The sequence below is a fragment of the Panthera onca genome, chromosome X (assembly GCF_046562875.1).
Source record: "Panthera onca isolate mPanOnc1 chromosome X, mPanOnc1 haplotype 2, whole genome shotgun sequence".
In the NCBI taxonomy this organism is placed as follows: Eukaryota; Metazoa; Chordata; class Mammalia; order Carnivora; family Felidae; genus Panthera; species Panthera onca.
Window position 1 is genome coordinate 86,951,706 of NC_138357.1, and position 15,997 is coordinate 86,967,702.

Consider the following 15,997-nt stretch of genomic DNA (forward strand, 5'->3'; position numbering starts at 1 on the left):
CACTGGACTATTACAGTAGTCTCCTCGTCTCTGGTGCCTCTGCTTCCACCTTCACTCCTACAGTCTGTTCTACACTCAGCAGTCAGAGATCCTGTTAAATCCTAAAGCAGTTCATGTCTCTCCTGTACTCACAACCCTCCTGTGGCTTCCTCCTTACTCAGAGTAAAAGCCAAAGTCCTTACCACGAGCTACAAGGTCCTGCATGGTCTAACCCCGAAGTCCCCTCTCTGACCTCACCTCCAAACCATCTTCCTCTTGCTCACACCACTCTAACCACACTGACCACCTTCCTAGACGTCGAGAAAATCACACACTCCCACCTCAGGGCCTTTGAGCTGGCTGTTTCCTCTGGAGTCACTTAGATGTCTACATGGCTCCATCCCTCACCTCCTTCAAGTCTTTGTCAAAGGCCTCCCCTTCTCTGGGGACTTTCATGGATGTGCCTGTGTAATCCTGTGTACTCTCCCCCAGAAGCCTTCCACACAAGGGGCACCTGGGTGGCTCAGTCAGTTGAGCGTCTGACTCTTGATTTAGGCTCAGGTCACGATCCCAGGGTCATGGGATTGAGCTCCACATTGGGCTCTGTGCTGAGTGTGCCTGCTTAAGATCCTCTCTCTCTCTCCCTCTGCCCCTCTCCCCTGCTCACTTACTCACTCTCTCTGAAAAAAAAATTTTTTTAAGTCTTCCACACAAGAGGATGTAGTCCAGTACAAAGAGGAGGTGGTGACTTCTGCCTGCCCCTCTCTGCCCTCACTCTGCAAGGGTCCTGGCTCTCTGCAGCAGTAGCATCACCCCACCGACACACCGGGCCCCACTCAAGTGGCCTCCTGGTACTCTAGGCCACCATCCTCATTCAGCTATCTCCCTACTTCTCTGGCCACTCATCTCATGGAGTGAGTGACAATAAGGGAGAGATGGCCTAGGGAGGGTATAAGAAGGATGCAGCTCACACCTCTGACCCTGTAAAAGAAAACCAGCCTCCTCTCTCAAGAGGGGACAGGTGCTGGGGCAAGGAATGAGGCCTTGACCTCTAGAACTGGTCTAGTTTATAGTTAGTTACACAGGGAGTACAAAGAATGTTGAGACCCAAGTCCATGAGGAGCAAGGGGTCATTAGCTTCGGGAACATCCCTAAAGTCAGCTCCCCAGGACTTCTTCCTGATCAACAAGCTTCTCACACCCTCTTGCTCACAACCACATGCCACACCTGTTAAGCCCCTGCCGTACATGAGGTCCCTGCAGGCCTCCAATCTGAGAACCTCATTCCACTTTGGTGCCTCCCCTGGCTGCCTTGCACACACAGGCCATCTTTGGGCTTCAGATGTGTCCCACCAACTCAGAAGCCTCAACCAGTGAAAGTCTTGTTTTGAACTAATGGTAGGGAGGGTTGGTTTCTTATTTTTTTAATTGTTGTTGTTGGCTGATTTTTTTTAGGTCTTTTTTTTTTTTTCTATTCACCTTTTTTTTTTTTCTTATCTTCACAAAGCCAGACCATCAGGCCCCCTCTAGGCTTTTCCAGAAAGGTGAGTCTGAGTTAAGGAAAGAGGCTCTCCTTTTTTTCAGGACTTGGGAGGTGGCAGGGGGAAGAAAAAAGGTGAAGGGGTGAAGGAGTGGGTCTTGGCCACTGGGTTTGTATCATGTGAATAAAAAGCCGTTTCCAATTTCTCTTCCCCAGGCCCGAAGCCAGTCTTGCAGAGGAGTTGGAGTAGACATTGGATGACAGAACCCTGGGCCATGCAGGGCACTGAGGAACTGGGGGCTGGGATCCTCAGCCACAGCCTATCAGTAGAAGCCCCTGGGGCCTGGTCTCCCCTGTTAACCATTGGTTAGAGGGGGTCACTGCTGAAGTAAGGAAATGCAGCTACCAATACTTGGACAACCATAAAACCTCACAAGCTTCAAGCCCCCAGAAGAATCTCCAAATCTCAGAACTTCCCTAGAATTTAAAACCCAAGACTTTTGGGGTCAAGGAAACCTGGGGATTTTTAAGCCCGGCACCAAAGAAGGCAGAGCCCCCACTTGCCAACTCTGTCATCTTGGGCAAGTTGCTCAACTACTCGGCACCTCCGTTTTCCCCATCTGTAGGATGGCTGTGATGACAAGATGGACCGCAACAGGCTGCAGTGAGGACTGAATGTGATCATTTGTGAGAATCATTCAGCACTATGTCTGGAACCTGGAAAACTGGAGATCAATGTCAGCTATGGGGATGATGGCGGTAATCTAGAATCCTAAAACCTTGGAAGCTGGGATTTGTTGAAGTAGAAAATTGCAAAGGCTGAGGGCCTCAGAATCATCAGGTCATGGTGTCCCTGACTATGAGGAGATTGGGGTCCCAGGGGGCCTCTGGCCATCATGAGAATGGATGCGTTAACACCAGGGGCCTTGTCAGGACCTTCCCTGTAGGATACCCTCCAGGTCTGAGTTTTCAGGCTCTACGACATGATGAGGCAAGACTTTTCTCCCTTTCCTTACTCAGTGATGCTAAGTGGATTCTGGGAGCCAGTGATTCTCAGATTCTTAGATTCTGTGAATTGTGGTGGTGGGGGGTAGAGACGGACTCCCTGCATTTTTCTCCGTGAAATAACTTTTTCACCCTCTGTGGGAAGATGGGATGCAGAGCTCCCCCTCCCTGGGCAGTAAGAGCAGTGCTGACCATATCAATTCTCCCTAAGGAGAAACTGAGGCATAGAGCAAAGCAAAGCTTCTGGAAACCCAGTCCTATTCAGTTTCTTTCCCTGGTGTTTCCCGTTCCATCACACACACAGAGTGATGTCTCTACCTGCTTGGGACGCCTCTGTGATTTATTTGAGTTTTTTTCCCTTGTTTTTTTTTTTTCTAACTCTACACACTTTTGTTTAAAAAACTGTGGTTTCTCATGAGCCCTGTTATCTCATTGATACCTCTCACCTCTGTGGTGAGGGGAAGAAATCATATTTTCAGATGACTCGTAAAGGGCAAAGAAAAAACCCAAAATTTCAAAATTTCCGTTTAAGTCTCATAATCAAGAAGAGGAGAAACAGAGTGAGTGAGAGAGAGAGAGAGCAAGAGAGAGAAAAAACTATGAGAACCCCCCCCCCACCCTGTGATTATCAGCACACATACTCATCGAAAAAAAAATTGGATTATTAGAAGAGAGAGGTCTGTGGCTTCCACACCGTGGTTTTTCTTCTCGGTATAAAAGCAAAGTTGTTTTTGATATGCGACAGTTTCCCACAAGCCTGGCTGATCCTTTTCTGTGAGTCCACTTCAAGAAGGTGAGTGTCCCTGCTCTCCTCCATCAGATGCGGGTCCAGTGAAAGAGATGGCAGAGAGGTAGGCACTGGGGGGCGGGGGGCGCGGTGCAGGCAGGGGCCCTCCGGTACCATCAAGACGCACACAACTACTGTGGTTCCAGTCAGGTAAGATATTTTTGACAATAATAATAGTAATAATCAATGCCAGAAGACTGATAGGTAAAGTACTTAATCAATGTGTGGGCAGAGGCAAAGATAAATAAATTAATATATAGATGGGCAGGACTTTTAAAATATGCCAACTGCCCGTCTTTATGAATTCCCGAGCCTTGAACAACCTGAAACACTGCCCAGGTGTAACTGAAAATTTCAACTACACCTCTCCCTCCTCTTTGTCTCTTGACTCTTGATAGCTTTCATCCCTCTCTGTCTGCTGGTCCTGTCTCTTTCCATGTTGCTCTGCCTCTCTCTTTCTGTCTTTTTCCCAGGTACTTAGACTCTCCACCACTCTGTCTTTCTCTGGCTCTGCCCAGCTTCCCTGTCTCTGTCCGTCTATCTCCCACTGTCTCTCCTGCTCTCTTGTCTAGCCTCCCCCACCTGCCTTCCCACCCACCATCCAGCACAGAGCTTTGGACTGTTGGTGCTTAATAATAGTGTATTGAGTAACATTGATGAAGACATTTACATTTTACAAGAGCGAGCATCAGTTTTGTTTGCCCCTATCGAAGGAGGGTTGTGAGCTGTCAGGTCAGGCTGAGCATTTCATTGAACTTGTGCTTGCATGGCATGAAAGACCCTCCTGGGGGGCACTTTCAGTCACTGGCAACCGTGGTTTAGCTCTGTGGTCCTACCCCAGGACTCTGTGTGTGTGTGAGTGTGTGTGTGTGTGTGTGTGTGTGTGTGTGTGTGTGTGTATGTCCAGAGTCCATGTCCAGGAACCAAGCAGTCGTTCAGGGCTGGGGCGAGCTCATCTCTGCAGGCTTAGCAAGTGCTGACTCTTCACTGTTAGTATTTTTTTTTTAAACCAACTTAGAACCACTCTCTCTATTGGTATTGTTCCTGCTTTATTCAAAGAATAGGAGCATTTTTGTAGATCACTAAAAATTGTCTCAACAGACGATCTTTCATGGCTGTCAAGACTGTCCTCACATTGGTATGAACTCTGAATTGACCAAGTGCCAATTATTAGACGTTCAGGTTATTTCTAGATTTTCCCCAGAATCATCCCTGATTAGTTCCTTGGATTCCTGAAAATGGAGTTGCCAGGGCAAGACATGTGTGCGTTTTTAAGGTTTCTGACCCTCTCTGCAAATTGTTCTTCCAAAAGGTTGTCCTGTTTTATGCTCCTTGTACTCGAGCTAGGCCCTGGGTGGGTATTATCATTTTTAAGTCCTTTCTCAGCATAACAGGTAAGAAAAAATATTACCACATTGTTGAAATTTGCATTCTTTGATTACTTATACTGTTGATCATTCGTACTTTTTCTTAAGTCATCTGGTCACATCCTTAGTCCTAATAGAGTGTTCATCATTTTTTCTTATTGATTTGTCACAGCTTTTTATTTAGAAAGGATATTAACCTTCCAATAGCCATACATATGTAGCAAATATTTTCCCCCAATTTATCACTCACTATTTCTATTTGTTTATGGAGTTTTGTGATGCTATGATGTTTTTATATAGTCAAATGGGTTACTCTTTTCTTCTGTGGTTACTGTCTCTGGTTTTGTGCTTAGAAAGTCCTTGAAAATGAGATAAATGTTCGCCTGTGTTGGCTTCTAGTCTCTTTTATGGCTTCATTTTTTCCATTTGCTGTGGAGGTTAAGAGTGTGGGTACTGGAGCCAGACTGTCTGGGACAAACCCAGCCTCACACCAAGTCATCTGTGTGATTTTTAGCTAGGCATTTAACTTGTCTGTACCTTCATTTCCTCATATGTACTGTGATGATTCTAGTAGTACCTACCTCAAAGAGTTGTTATAAGGATTAAATATCTTAACCATGTTAAGTGCTTAGCATAGAGTCTGGCATTCAGTAAACCCAAAAGCAGCATTAGATATTATCATTTATCTCTTTAATAGATCTGGATTTTATTGCAGGGTCCATGCTCATGACATTTCAAACTGGGCAGAGAGGAATTGGTGGGGAAAATGGACTGATTATTCATTCAATAACTTTATTTTCCCCTTAATTGTCCCAGAAACACTTGTTAAACAATATATTCTCCCCTGTCTCCCAGTTTGAAATGCCACATTCATCACAAACTCGATTCCCTCTAGACATTGGTCTGTGATTGAGCTTCCCATTTTGTTCTGTTCCTCAGTGTCTGTTCTTATACCTGGGCTGTCCTGATTTGCTGATTGTTGCTTTGCAGTACAATATATTCCCTGGCCATAGGTCCCCAGCATCTTGCCCTTCCTTATTCCTTGTTATTTGATGCAGCCTCAGTTCCTCCAGCCAAAAACCAGCTAACAGTAACTGTTCTTATCTGGGGCATCCCTCTCTGTCTCTGTCTCTCTCTCTGTCTCTCTCTCTCTCTGTCTCTCTCCATCTCTATGTGCTATTGTTTCTGTCTCTTGTCCTTTTTGTTTCTCTCATTTTCTGTCTCCCTTTTTGTGTGTACTTCTATGACTTTCTGCTCCTATGAGTTCCCCTCCCTCCATCTCTGTCACTCTGTCTCTCTTTCTCTCAGCATCTCACACTCTCTATTTATCTCTGTCCCACCTCATGTTTCTCCCATCTCTCTGTATCTCTTGTTCTCTGGGTCTTTCTGTTCCCCTATGTCTATCTGTCTGTCTCTTTCTGTTTCTGTCTCTACGTATCCCTGTCTCTCAGTCCCCTGGATAGAGGGGCAGTTGTCAACTTGACGCCCTGCAGACAGGTGAACAACTCACCCAGACACAAAGTAGAAGGGCCCTGGCCCTCATCTACTCCATGCTTCTCCCCACCCAGTGTACAAAGGGGCAAATTGAGGCCCAGAGATGGGCAGGAGGGCTTCTCCCAAGGCCTCACAGAGAGGCAGAGGCAAAGTTGAGACCCAAGCTCAAACCATGGGATTCTCCGTGGGACCCTGGTTCTGTCTGCCCCCACCATGGGCCTCAGTTTACTTCTCAGCACCCATGAGGGGAGAAGGGGGACCTGAGCTGCCTGCCAGCTGCTGCCATTCCCCCTTCTGCCTTCTCATGACTTGGGCCCTTACTCAGGAAGGAGGCCCTGTGGCCACATGGGCCAGTGTAGGGCCCAGCCTCACAAGAGCTAGTCTGGGTGGGGTCCCATAGTCCCATGGGTTCAGAGGCCTTTTGGCCAGAGGGTGGTGATACTGGAGGGACATAAGTCAGTCAATGTATCTGTGGGTCTGACTATGAATAGAGCTTAGCCACGTCCCGAGAGTTGACCCTGGCCCCTGGTAACTTCCATACTGGAGCCCCTCCATAGAGCCTGGCAGTGGGCTCTCTACTGGCAAAGGCCGAGGCTTTTCCTGCTCCATGCCATGAGGCAGGCCCTAGCTGAAGGCACGCTGGCCTCTACCTCCCTGCCTCCTTCCCTATCCCTCATGGAATGGCTATGAGTGTGGGAACATCATCCCAGAATGGACAGGGAGACTGAGGCCCTGTAAGTGTTCGTTTACTGAGCTGACATTTTGTTAAGCATTTCATGTACATTAACTTTAGAAGAGGGGTACTATTACTGTCCCACCTTACATATGAGCCTGAGGAGAGTTATAGCTAGTTAGTGGCATAGCCCAGCCCCAGGCTGGGAGAAGGAGAGGAGATGATTCTGACCCTCCTGCCTTCACAGAACTTAGGAGGGAGGCTAAGAGGAGACTTGCTACGATTCCAAGCCTGGTAATCCAGAGACCCTATGAAGTAGTGACCTTCCTGTCCTTCAGGGAGTTCTAGTGAGTTTGGACACCATTGACATTGGCCTTCCCATATTGAGAGGTTGGACCCCTGAACCCCATAGAGTGGGTTTGGGATTCTGAGATCCTTTGAACCTAAGAAATGATGTTCTGTGATTCTGAAGTATAGTGATTCTGAGGTTCTGTGATTCTGGCATAGTACCATTTGAAGATCCCCAGGGTCCCAATACCTGTAGGCTCTACACAGTACTCCCCAAGCATCAAACCTTGGGCCTCTCCATGGCCCAAGAAGGGCCAGGTCTACAGGTCCCAGGGCTTGTCATGGTGGCCAGATGGACGTCACTCACCACATCCGCAAGCACCCACATCACCCCTACCTGGGCCAAGCCAGCTGCAGGATGGGCCAGCCAATTCTCGGAACGAAACCCGTGGGGTGGGGTATCTGCCCCCTTCTCTTCCTCCTTGGTGCCGATGAAGCCCAGTGCATCCGGCCGCCATGACGTCAATGGCGGAAAATCTGGGGAAGTGACAACAGGGCCCAGATGCAGACCCCGATATGAAAACACACTCTGTGTCCCAGAAACATCCTCCATGCAGCTTCTGAGAAACAGTCAGAAAGGGACGCCCCAACAGACGATGCAGGAAGCCGGCTGCCCAGCCCGGCCCTCCAGGTTCCCCACCACCAGACAGACCCTATCTATGTCCCCTTTCTGAGAATGTATTGGTGCTTCCCTGAGTCTGGCCATTCCAGATGTGTTTGGGGAGGAGATTTCTTATAAGCCCTAGCCAAGTGTCCAGGCAGCTTAAGAAGTGACCACAGGCCAGTGATGTGGGCCAGGCCAGAGTGGTAGAAACCATCTATAAACTGACCAAAAGTCAGTATTCGTTTACTCAGTTTTCTGTAACAAATTACCAAAAACCAGGGGGCTTAAACAACAGAAATTTATTGTCTCACAGTTCTGGAGGCCAGGAGTCCGAGATCAAGGTGTAGGTAGGGTTGGTTCCTTCTGACGCTGCAAGGGAGAATCTGTCCATGCCGCTCTCCTAGCTACTGGTGGATTGTTGGCAGTCTTTGACATGCCTTGGCTTCTAGAAGCATCACCCCAATCTCTGCCCTCATGCATTTGCTCACCTCCTCATGGTCACTGAGTTCTGAGCCTCCGTAGACCCAGGATCTTGATTCTCACTCAGTAATGTTCTAACCCCGAGCGCCTAAGAGTTTAGTACCTAGTTTCTCACCTCCAACCTCCCTCTGCACTAGAGCTCTGTCAACCCCTGTGAGCTCACAGTAAAGAAAGGAAGGAGTGACTGTTCCCCCTAAACCCTCCTTGTGCTGGCCTAGGCTACTATCGGCAGCTGTGTGCCTAACCCAGTGCTGCGGGGTGGGGATTCTCTCTCTCTCTCTCTCTCTCTCTCTCACACACACACACACACACACACAGCCCCACAGCATGGGCCTTGTGAAATGTGCACACATGCATACTTTCTGGAGAAATATATGGAGCTCTCAAGTTGCCGTGGGACTGTGAAACGCTGCACCTGGGTGTCCCCTTCAGTAAAACGGAGGCTGGACTAGGCAGTCCCTTCCAGCTCAGGCTTCCTCTTAGACTGGGATTCTGAGAAACTGAAGCCCTGCCTGTTGCAGAGTGTAAGGTTCTGGGGCTCAGCAAAGGTGCCTGGAGCCATTATGGAGAACTTTCTGGATAGGGTTCAGATAGGAGATACCGAGGAAGAGCAGACTTTCCAGGCAGGGCATATAGCACGAGTGCAGGCTTGGACAGCAGAGTTGGGATAAACTCTGGTGGGGGCTGAGTCAAGATGCTCCCACAGACCTTGGCTCAAGAGAGTCGGTCTCTCCTCTCTGGCACCTGCCATGTCAGCTCCATTCGGGGCAAGAGCCCAGAGATGATCAGACCCTGCCCCTGCCTGGGCCCCAGACTCCTGTACTCAGCTGCCGCTCAGTATTTCCACTGGCATGTCTAACACCAGACCCTTTGTGTCTATCCACACCTGGTGTCATCACCCCCAACCTTGCTGTCCCCATTGTCCCCATCTCAGGTGATGTCCGCTCTGTCCTTCCAGCTGCTCAGGCAAATACCTGGAGATCACCTTGACCCTCCCTTTCTTACCACCCCCTACCACATCCAAGCTGCCAGCAAATTCTCCTGACTCCACCTTCAAAACACTCAAAATCCACCCACTTCTTACCATCTCCACTGCCACCACCCTGGTCTGTGCCCCAGCTGTCACTTGCTTGACCCTCCTTGCCAGTACTCCTGTTTTCACCTTCCTAGAGTCTGTCCCTCTCACAGCAGCCAGAGGGATCTTGAGTCCATGCCCCCCTCCACTCTTGTGTATGCCAGGTCACTGGGATAAAATAATGCCATCAGGAGAGTCATGGACCAGTCCCAGCAGGATCAGCAAAGGTCACATGGCCTGTGCAGAGTGCAGAGAGACCCAGGTGGCTGAGGCTTGGAGACAAGCCTCAAATGGTTGGGGAAAAAAGCTGAAACCTGCCCTGGCTGAGGCCCCACAAACCACCCCAAATCCCCCACCTCCCTTGTGGAGGGCATATCACCACCAGGGCTGTGCCAGCATGCACAGGACCAGTGCACATCTGCATACTGAGCATGTGTGGAGACACACACATACCTGTGTTCCTGACACCAATGTGTGTGTGGTGTGTGCCGCACGTACACGTGACCGGTGCTGGGGTTCAGCTGGGGAGCCTTTGGGGACATGCCCCAGCCAATGCCTGCTCTGACCAGCGGAGGTGCCCACGTGGTTCAGGTGGTTGAGTAGTTCACACACACACACCCCACAAGGGACATGTGTAACTCCTTCCCCATATGTCCCCACAGCCTGCCCTCGGACAAGGACCCAATGCCCAACCCCAGGCCAGCCAAGCCCTCGGCCCCTTCCTTGGCACTTGGCCCATCCCCAGGAGCCTCACCCAGCTGGAGGGCTGGACCCAAGACTTCAGACCCGCTGGGGGCCAAGGGCCCAGGGGCAACCTTCCAGGGCCGGGACCTCCGAGGCGGGGCCCATGCCTCCTCCTCTTTGAACCCCATGCCACCATCGCAGCTGCAGGTGAGGCCCAGGGCCCAGAATGGGGCAGGCAGGGTGGGGTACCTGGGCCTACAGGTGCCGACCTTTACTGTGGCACTGGGCGGGGGGCCCAGCTGGGGCACAGGAAGTGGTTTTCTGGGTCCCAGGCAAGTCTGTGACTTATGCAGATGTCACAGGGCCAAGAAAGTCCCCAGTTAGCAGGTCTCAGAGATTCGAGGCTCTCCCCAACCTCCCAATCCTTGTCTCAGGAGAGGAGATCCTATCGTGGTCCCACAGGCATGGCTATGTGACCCCATCCCCATGTGACAGAGGGGAGGGCTGGAGCCCAAAGAGTTGAGGCGATAGGATTGAGGCCAGCTCTGCCACTTATTAGCTGCTTGATCTTGAAAAAGTCATTCACTCTCCCTGAGCCTCAGTTTCCTAGTACATGCAAAGGGGATGGTCAGAGTCCCTGCCATGTAGGCTTGTGGTGAGGAGTGTGTGAATTAGACATGTAGGCCAATGAGAGGAAGGATGACATCTCACCTGCCTGCCTTCTCCCCCCTAGCTGCCTACAGTGCCCCTAGTCATGGTGGCACCCTCTGGGACACGGCTGGGCCCCTCGCCCCACTTGCAGGCACTCCTCCAGGACAGGCCACACTTCATGCACCAGGTACTGACCCAGACTGGGCAGGGAGGAGGGAGCAGGAAGGAGAACTGGGTGGGGGCAGGCTAAACCACAGCCCATATGTGCCCCCAGCTCTCAACGGTGGATACCCACGCTCGGACCCCCGTGCTGCAGGTGCGCCCACTGGACAGCCCAGCTATGATCAGCCTCCCGCCACCCACTGCTGCCACTGGCGTCTTCTCCCTCAAGGCCCGGCCCGGCCTGCCACCTGGTAACACCCCACCCCACGGCTCTACAGAACCCAAGCCCCCAAGTCCTTGAATGTGAGCAGTGTAGGCTGCTGAATGGTAGCCCTCAGGAGGGCAGAGGTATCAGGTCTTATCATATTGGAAACTCCAACCTCCAAAAAAATGTCAGGCTCAGAACCTTAAAGATGCAGAATGTCAGAATCACGGAACTGCAGATCTTTGCATAGTCAAAATGTCAGCTCTTGCAAATGGCAGTCTTTGAGCGGCTCTACCAGAAGCCTTGGACGTGAGGGACAACAGAACCCATTGGGAGTCAGGGCCTGCGAAGCTCAGGAGGGTGGGAAGCTCAAAATGAGAGTCTCTGTGGGCTGAGCTCTCAGTCCCCAAAGGTGCCCTGTCCTGACCTACAGGAATCAACGTGGCCAGCCTGGAATGGGTGTCCAGGGAGCCAGCACTGCTCTGCACCTTCCCAAGCCCCAGCACACCCCGGAAAGACAGGTCAGTGGACAAGGCTGGGAAGGACCCCCGCCCTGGCATTCCCTCCCCTGAACACCCTCTGTTCCCCCTAGCACCCTTTCAACCGTGCCCCAGGGCTCCTATTCACTGCTGGCAAATGGTGTCTGCAAGTGGCCTGGATGTGAGAAGGTCTTCGAGGAGCCAGAGGATTTCCTCAAGTGAGTGACCCAGGCCCTATCCTGTCCAGGAGGGCCCCCAGTTTGTAGGAGGATGCCTGTGGTACAGGTCTCAGCTCAGGCCTCATAGGTAGCAAAGAGGCAAAAGGCAAAGGCTGAGACTGTAGGTTCAAATCCCAGCTCTATCACTCACTGGCTGTGTGACCTTGGGCAAGTTACTTAGCTTCTCTGGGCCTTGGTTTCCTCATCTGTGTAATGGGGCATCATAATAGAGGTGCATACTATTATTTACCTCCATTTTACAGATACAGAAACTGAGGCCAAAAAAAGTGTCTTGATCAAGATCACCCAGTTCCTAAGTGACAGAGCTGTGGTTTGAACCCAGGCAGAAGGCTCCAGGCTCCAGAAACCACACTCCTAACTGCTTTGCCCTGCTACCCTGATACCAACACACCAGCCTGATTTTATTGATCCCTAAAGTCCTAGATTCTCACAGTGGCTGTTGCTGCCTCCCTCAGCCCCATCACACACGCACATACCCCTTCTCCAACCAAACCCAACTATCAGTGGTGACTCTGCACCCTGTCTTCTTCACGACCAGGCCTTTACACAGGCTGTCCCCTCCACCTGGGGTGCCCCTCCTGCCCTAACCTACCTGGCCTGCTCTCAGTTTAGCAGCCTTCCAACATCACCTCCAGCACCCTGGCCAGGCTCAGGTGGTGAGCTCAGGCCTGGCACCAGGAGGTGCCAAGTAGCGTGTGTTGAAGGAATAGCAGGTGTAAGAGGAAGACTGAGGTATAGAGAGGGGAGGGAGGCTGAGACTCTGAAGAGAGAACTCCCAGAGTGTCTGGCCCTCCTCACTTGGAATATTTGAGCCAGAAAGCCAGGCCCACCATGGTCACCCACATGGAATCTCCTCCCGACCCAGGCACTGCCAGGCGGACCATCTCCTGGATGAGAAGGGCAGGGCACAGTGTCTCCTCCAGAGGGAAGTGGTGCAGTCTCTGGAACAGCAGGTGATGTAGGGGAGGGGTGGTTGGGCGATGATGGGCAAGCCTTATGTCCACCCTGTGCCAGGAGCCAAGTTCACCCAGGATGGGGGCTGGCATAAAGGGAGGGGGTGGAGCACTCCCAGGGAACCTGAGCAAAAAGGTGTGGTGGAGAATGGCCAAGGTGAGGCCTCACTTTGTGCCCATCCTCACAGCTGGTGCTGGAGAAGGAGAAGCTGGGTGCTATGCAGGCCCACCTGGCTGGGAAGATGGCTCTGACCAAAGCTCCATCCACGGTGAGCCACGCCAGGCCTGTAGGTGGCACAGACTGCTTGTGGGGGGGGGGGGAGGGGATGGGGACTTGTCCTTGCACCCAGGCCCCAGGACATCTGGGCCCCTGTCCCCAGCTCCAAACATTCCCAGACCTGGAAATCTGTCCCCTCCAACTACAAAGCCTCTGACCCTAAGATCCCAAAACATCATGCTCTTGAGTTTTCAAAGCAACAGCAAATAGCCAGACACTGACTGAACACAGACCCCTTGCTACTGGCAGGATTGGCTATGTAACTCGCAGGGTCCAGTGCAAGATAACAACACGGGGCTCAGATTTCAAGATGATAACCACAGAGGAGTAAACAAAGTGCAGGGACCTATGTGATTAAACAGGTCACACACCCATGAAGCAGGCCCTGGGTGCCAGGCACCGTTTCTGAGAACGTTGCTAGAGCATAATGATCTAATCCTCAATAGGTATTACCATCATCCCTAAGGTCACAGGTCACAGGTCACAGTTGGGGAGAAGAGAAGCCTGATTCAACCCCAGCTCGAGGCCCCAGCTTTGGTGTTCTACACACACACACACACACACACACACACACACACACACACGGGTCCACACGCACACTCTAATAAATACAGCTCACACTGCTTCATGGGATTCCGCACCAGACGAATTGAGAAGAGAGCTCCCTTGCTTTTAAAAAACACTTACTTATTTAAAATTCAAGTGGAAAGTTTAAGGCTCTGAATCACCAGCGTCTCCCTCCTCCTGCAGGCGTCATCCGACAAGGGCTCCTGCTGCATCGTGGCCACTGGCACCTCAGCCGCCACTGGCCCAGCCTGGCCCAGCCCCCAGGAGGCCCCTGACGGCCTGTTTGCTGTGCGGAGGCACCTCTGGGGCAGCCATGGAAATAGCACATTCCCAGGCAAGGATGTCCCATGCCCTACTTGGTGCCCCTTGAACCCCTAATACCCCTGACTGGCACTGGGTGGGAGACAGGAGCCCCAATAGTGCTCTTCCCCAGCACTGCCACCCAGCCTTTGGGAAAACACAACTGCTTACAAAAGCTGTCTGTCAGCATTTCCAAGGCCTGCAAGCCCCCCACTATGGTTTCTAATTTCTAGCCCCATCTCTCCTGGGGACTGGGAGAAGCCCTCATTCTGGGCTTCAGCTACTCCATTTGGTCATCAGAAGGGAGGGAACTAGCTAAGCAACTCCCAGGGACTCTCCTTTTCCCTTCTCCCAAGCTCACGAATCCCCTACTACCCACAAGGCCCGGGGCCAGGAGCTTATCAGGGATCAGGGCCCTTGAGTGTCATCCTGGCTCTGCCACATGGCCAGTTACATCCCTTTGTGTGCATACTCCACTTCCTTTAAACTTTGGAAACAATAAGGCCCATTGAGGTGGGAGTGGTACACACAGTAAATGATACATTTGATGTCCGGTGCTCAGCACAAGAACTGTAATGGTGAAGCCTAGTGCTGTTAGCAAGGGATTTTAGGATTTTAGCCGCGTAGACTCTGCTTGTAGACTGGAGGATGGGAGAGGGGGCAAGGAGCCCCGGAATGGGACCTGACTCTCCCCCATTCCTACAGAATTCTTCCACAACATGGATTACTTCAAGTTCCATGACATGCGGCCACCCTTCACCTATGCCACCCTCATCCGCTGGGTAAGCAGGCAGCACAGACCATGGAGAAGGAAAAGAAACAGGGGGTGGGGACAAGCCTCCCACAGTCCCAGCCTTCCTCTTGAGTGCCCCCAGTACAGGCTCCTGCACAAACAAACCCATGTCTCAGATGCGACCCCCCCACGCTGGCTTCACCCCAGACCTGCCTCAAGCCCAAACCTAACCACTACCCAGGCAAGATTCAGGCCCTTGACCCACCCCTTCCCTTATGCCCATCTCAACCCCATACTTAACCCCCTCCTGGACCTGTAAAATAGTCCCCAAACCAACCTGATCTTTGTCCCTGGCCCCAAACCCACCCCAGATATTATTCTAACTCCTTCCCCAGCCCTCACATATCCCAATGTGCCCACATATCCCCCAGCTGGACCCTGCCTCTGACCACTTCCTTGTGACACCTGTCTGACCCTTGTCCTCATCCCATCCCAACCCCTTCATCTGAATCTCCCTAATGCCTTCCCAGAACTTTCATCAGAGCCTGCCTAGACCTTCATCCTAGGCCCACACCTAATCCCTACACAACATCACACATTCCCCTACCTATCCCTAGCCCCATCCTGACATCCTGACCCAGAACCTCACTGCAGCCATCATCTCTGACCCTTAAACCCATTCCTAAATCCAAACAAATCAAGCTCCCACAGTTCTACCCATGTCAGACACTGCCACCCTCAGCCCAACTATGAGGGAGTGGCTCCCTTACCCCCATACCCCCTTACCCCCAGGCCATCCTGGAGGCTCCTGAGAAGCAGCGGACCCTCAACGAGATCTACCACTGGTTCACACGCATGTTTGCCTTCTTCAGAAACCACCCCGCCACCTGGAAGGTGAGCTCCTTTGGGGTGGCGGAGGCTGGGAGGGCCTCAAATGCCACCATGGTGCTGCACCAAGTTCAGGAGTGGGAGGGCCTGAGGCTGGGCTTGCAGGCATGCTGGAAAGGGGCAGGAGGCCGGTTTTTGGTGAGTAGTGCTGACCTTGGAGGATGGTTGCCTACCCATCTCCCCTGCCCCTGGCCTGGCCGGCCTTCCTTCCACAGAATGCCATCCGCCACAACCTGAGCCTACACAAGTGCTTTGTGCGGGTGGAGAGTGAGAAGGGGGCCGTATGGACCGTGGATGAATTCGAGTTCCGCAAGAAGAGGAGCCAGAGGCCCAGCAGGTGTTCCAACCCCACACCTGGCCCCTAACCTCAAGACCAAGGAAAGGAGGAAGGAAGGACAGGGGCCGAAACGGGGGACAGGGTGGGGGTGGTGGAAGTGGCCTGGGGCAGGGGTGGCAGGCCCCAGATGTGCCCACAGGGACCAAGAAGTGAGGGGTGCACAGTCTTGCCTGCCAGGGACCCTGATCCTCAGCTGACTACCCTCCTAGATCATATGCTCTGCACCAAGGC

General features: G+C 52.0%; 1 protein-coding gene across 1 annotated transcript; it reads left to right on the plus strand.

Moving 5' to 3' along the window:
* The first annotated feature begins 9,270 nt into the window (after window positions 1-9,270).
* On the plus strand, window positions 9,271-15,917 carry FOXP3 (forkhead box P3). The gene is made up of 11 exons (XM_081792901.1): window positions 9,271-10,182; window positions 10,709-10,813; window positions 10,901-11,039; window positions 11,427-11,514; window positions 11,586-11,690; window positions 12,577-12,664; window positions 12,853-12,933; window positions 13,692-13,842; window positions 14,514-14,590; window positions 15,334-15,435; window positions 15,645-15,917. The coding sequence occupies exons 1-11, from the start codon at window positions 9,922-9,924 to the stop codon at window positions 15,792-15,794; spliced, it is 1,347 nt and encodes a 448-aa protein (XP_081649027.1). The 5' UTR covers window positions 9,271-9,921; the 3' UTR covers window positions 15,795-15,917.
* Window positions 15,918-15,997: the final 80 nt, after the last annotated feature.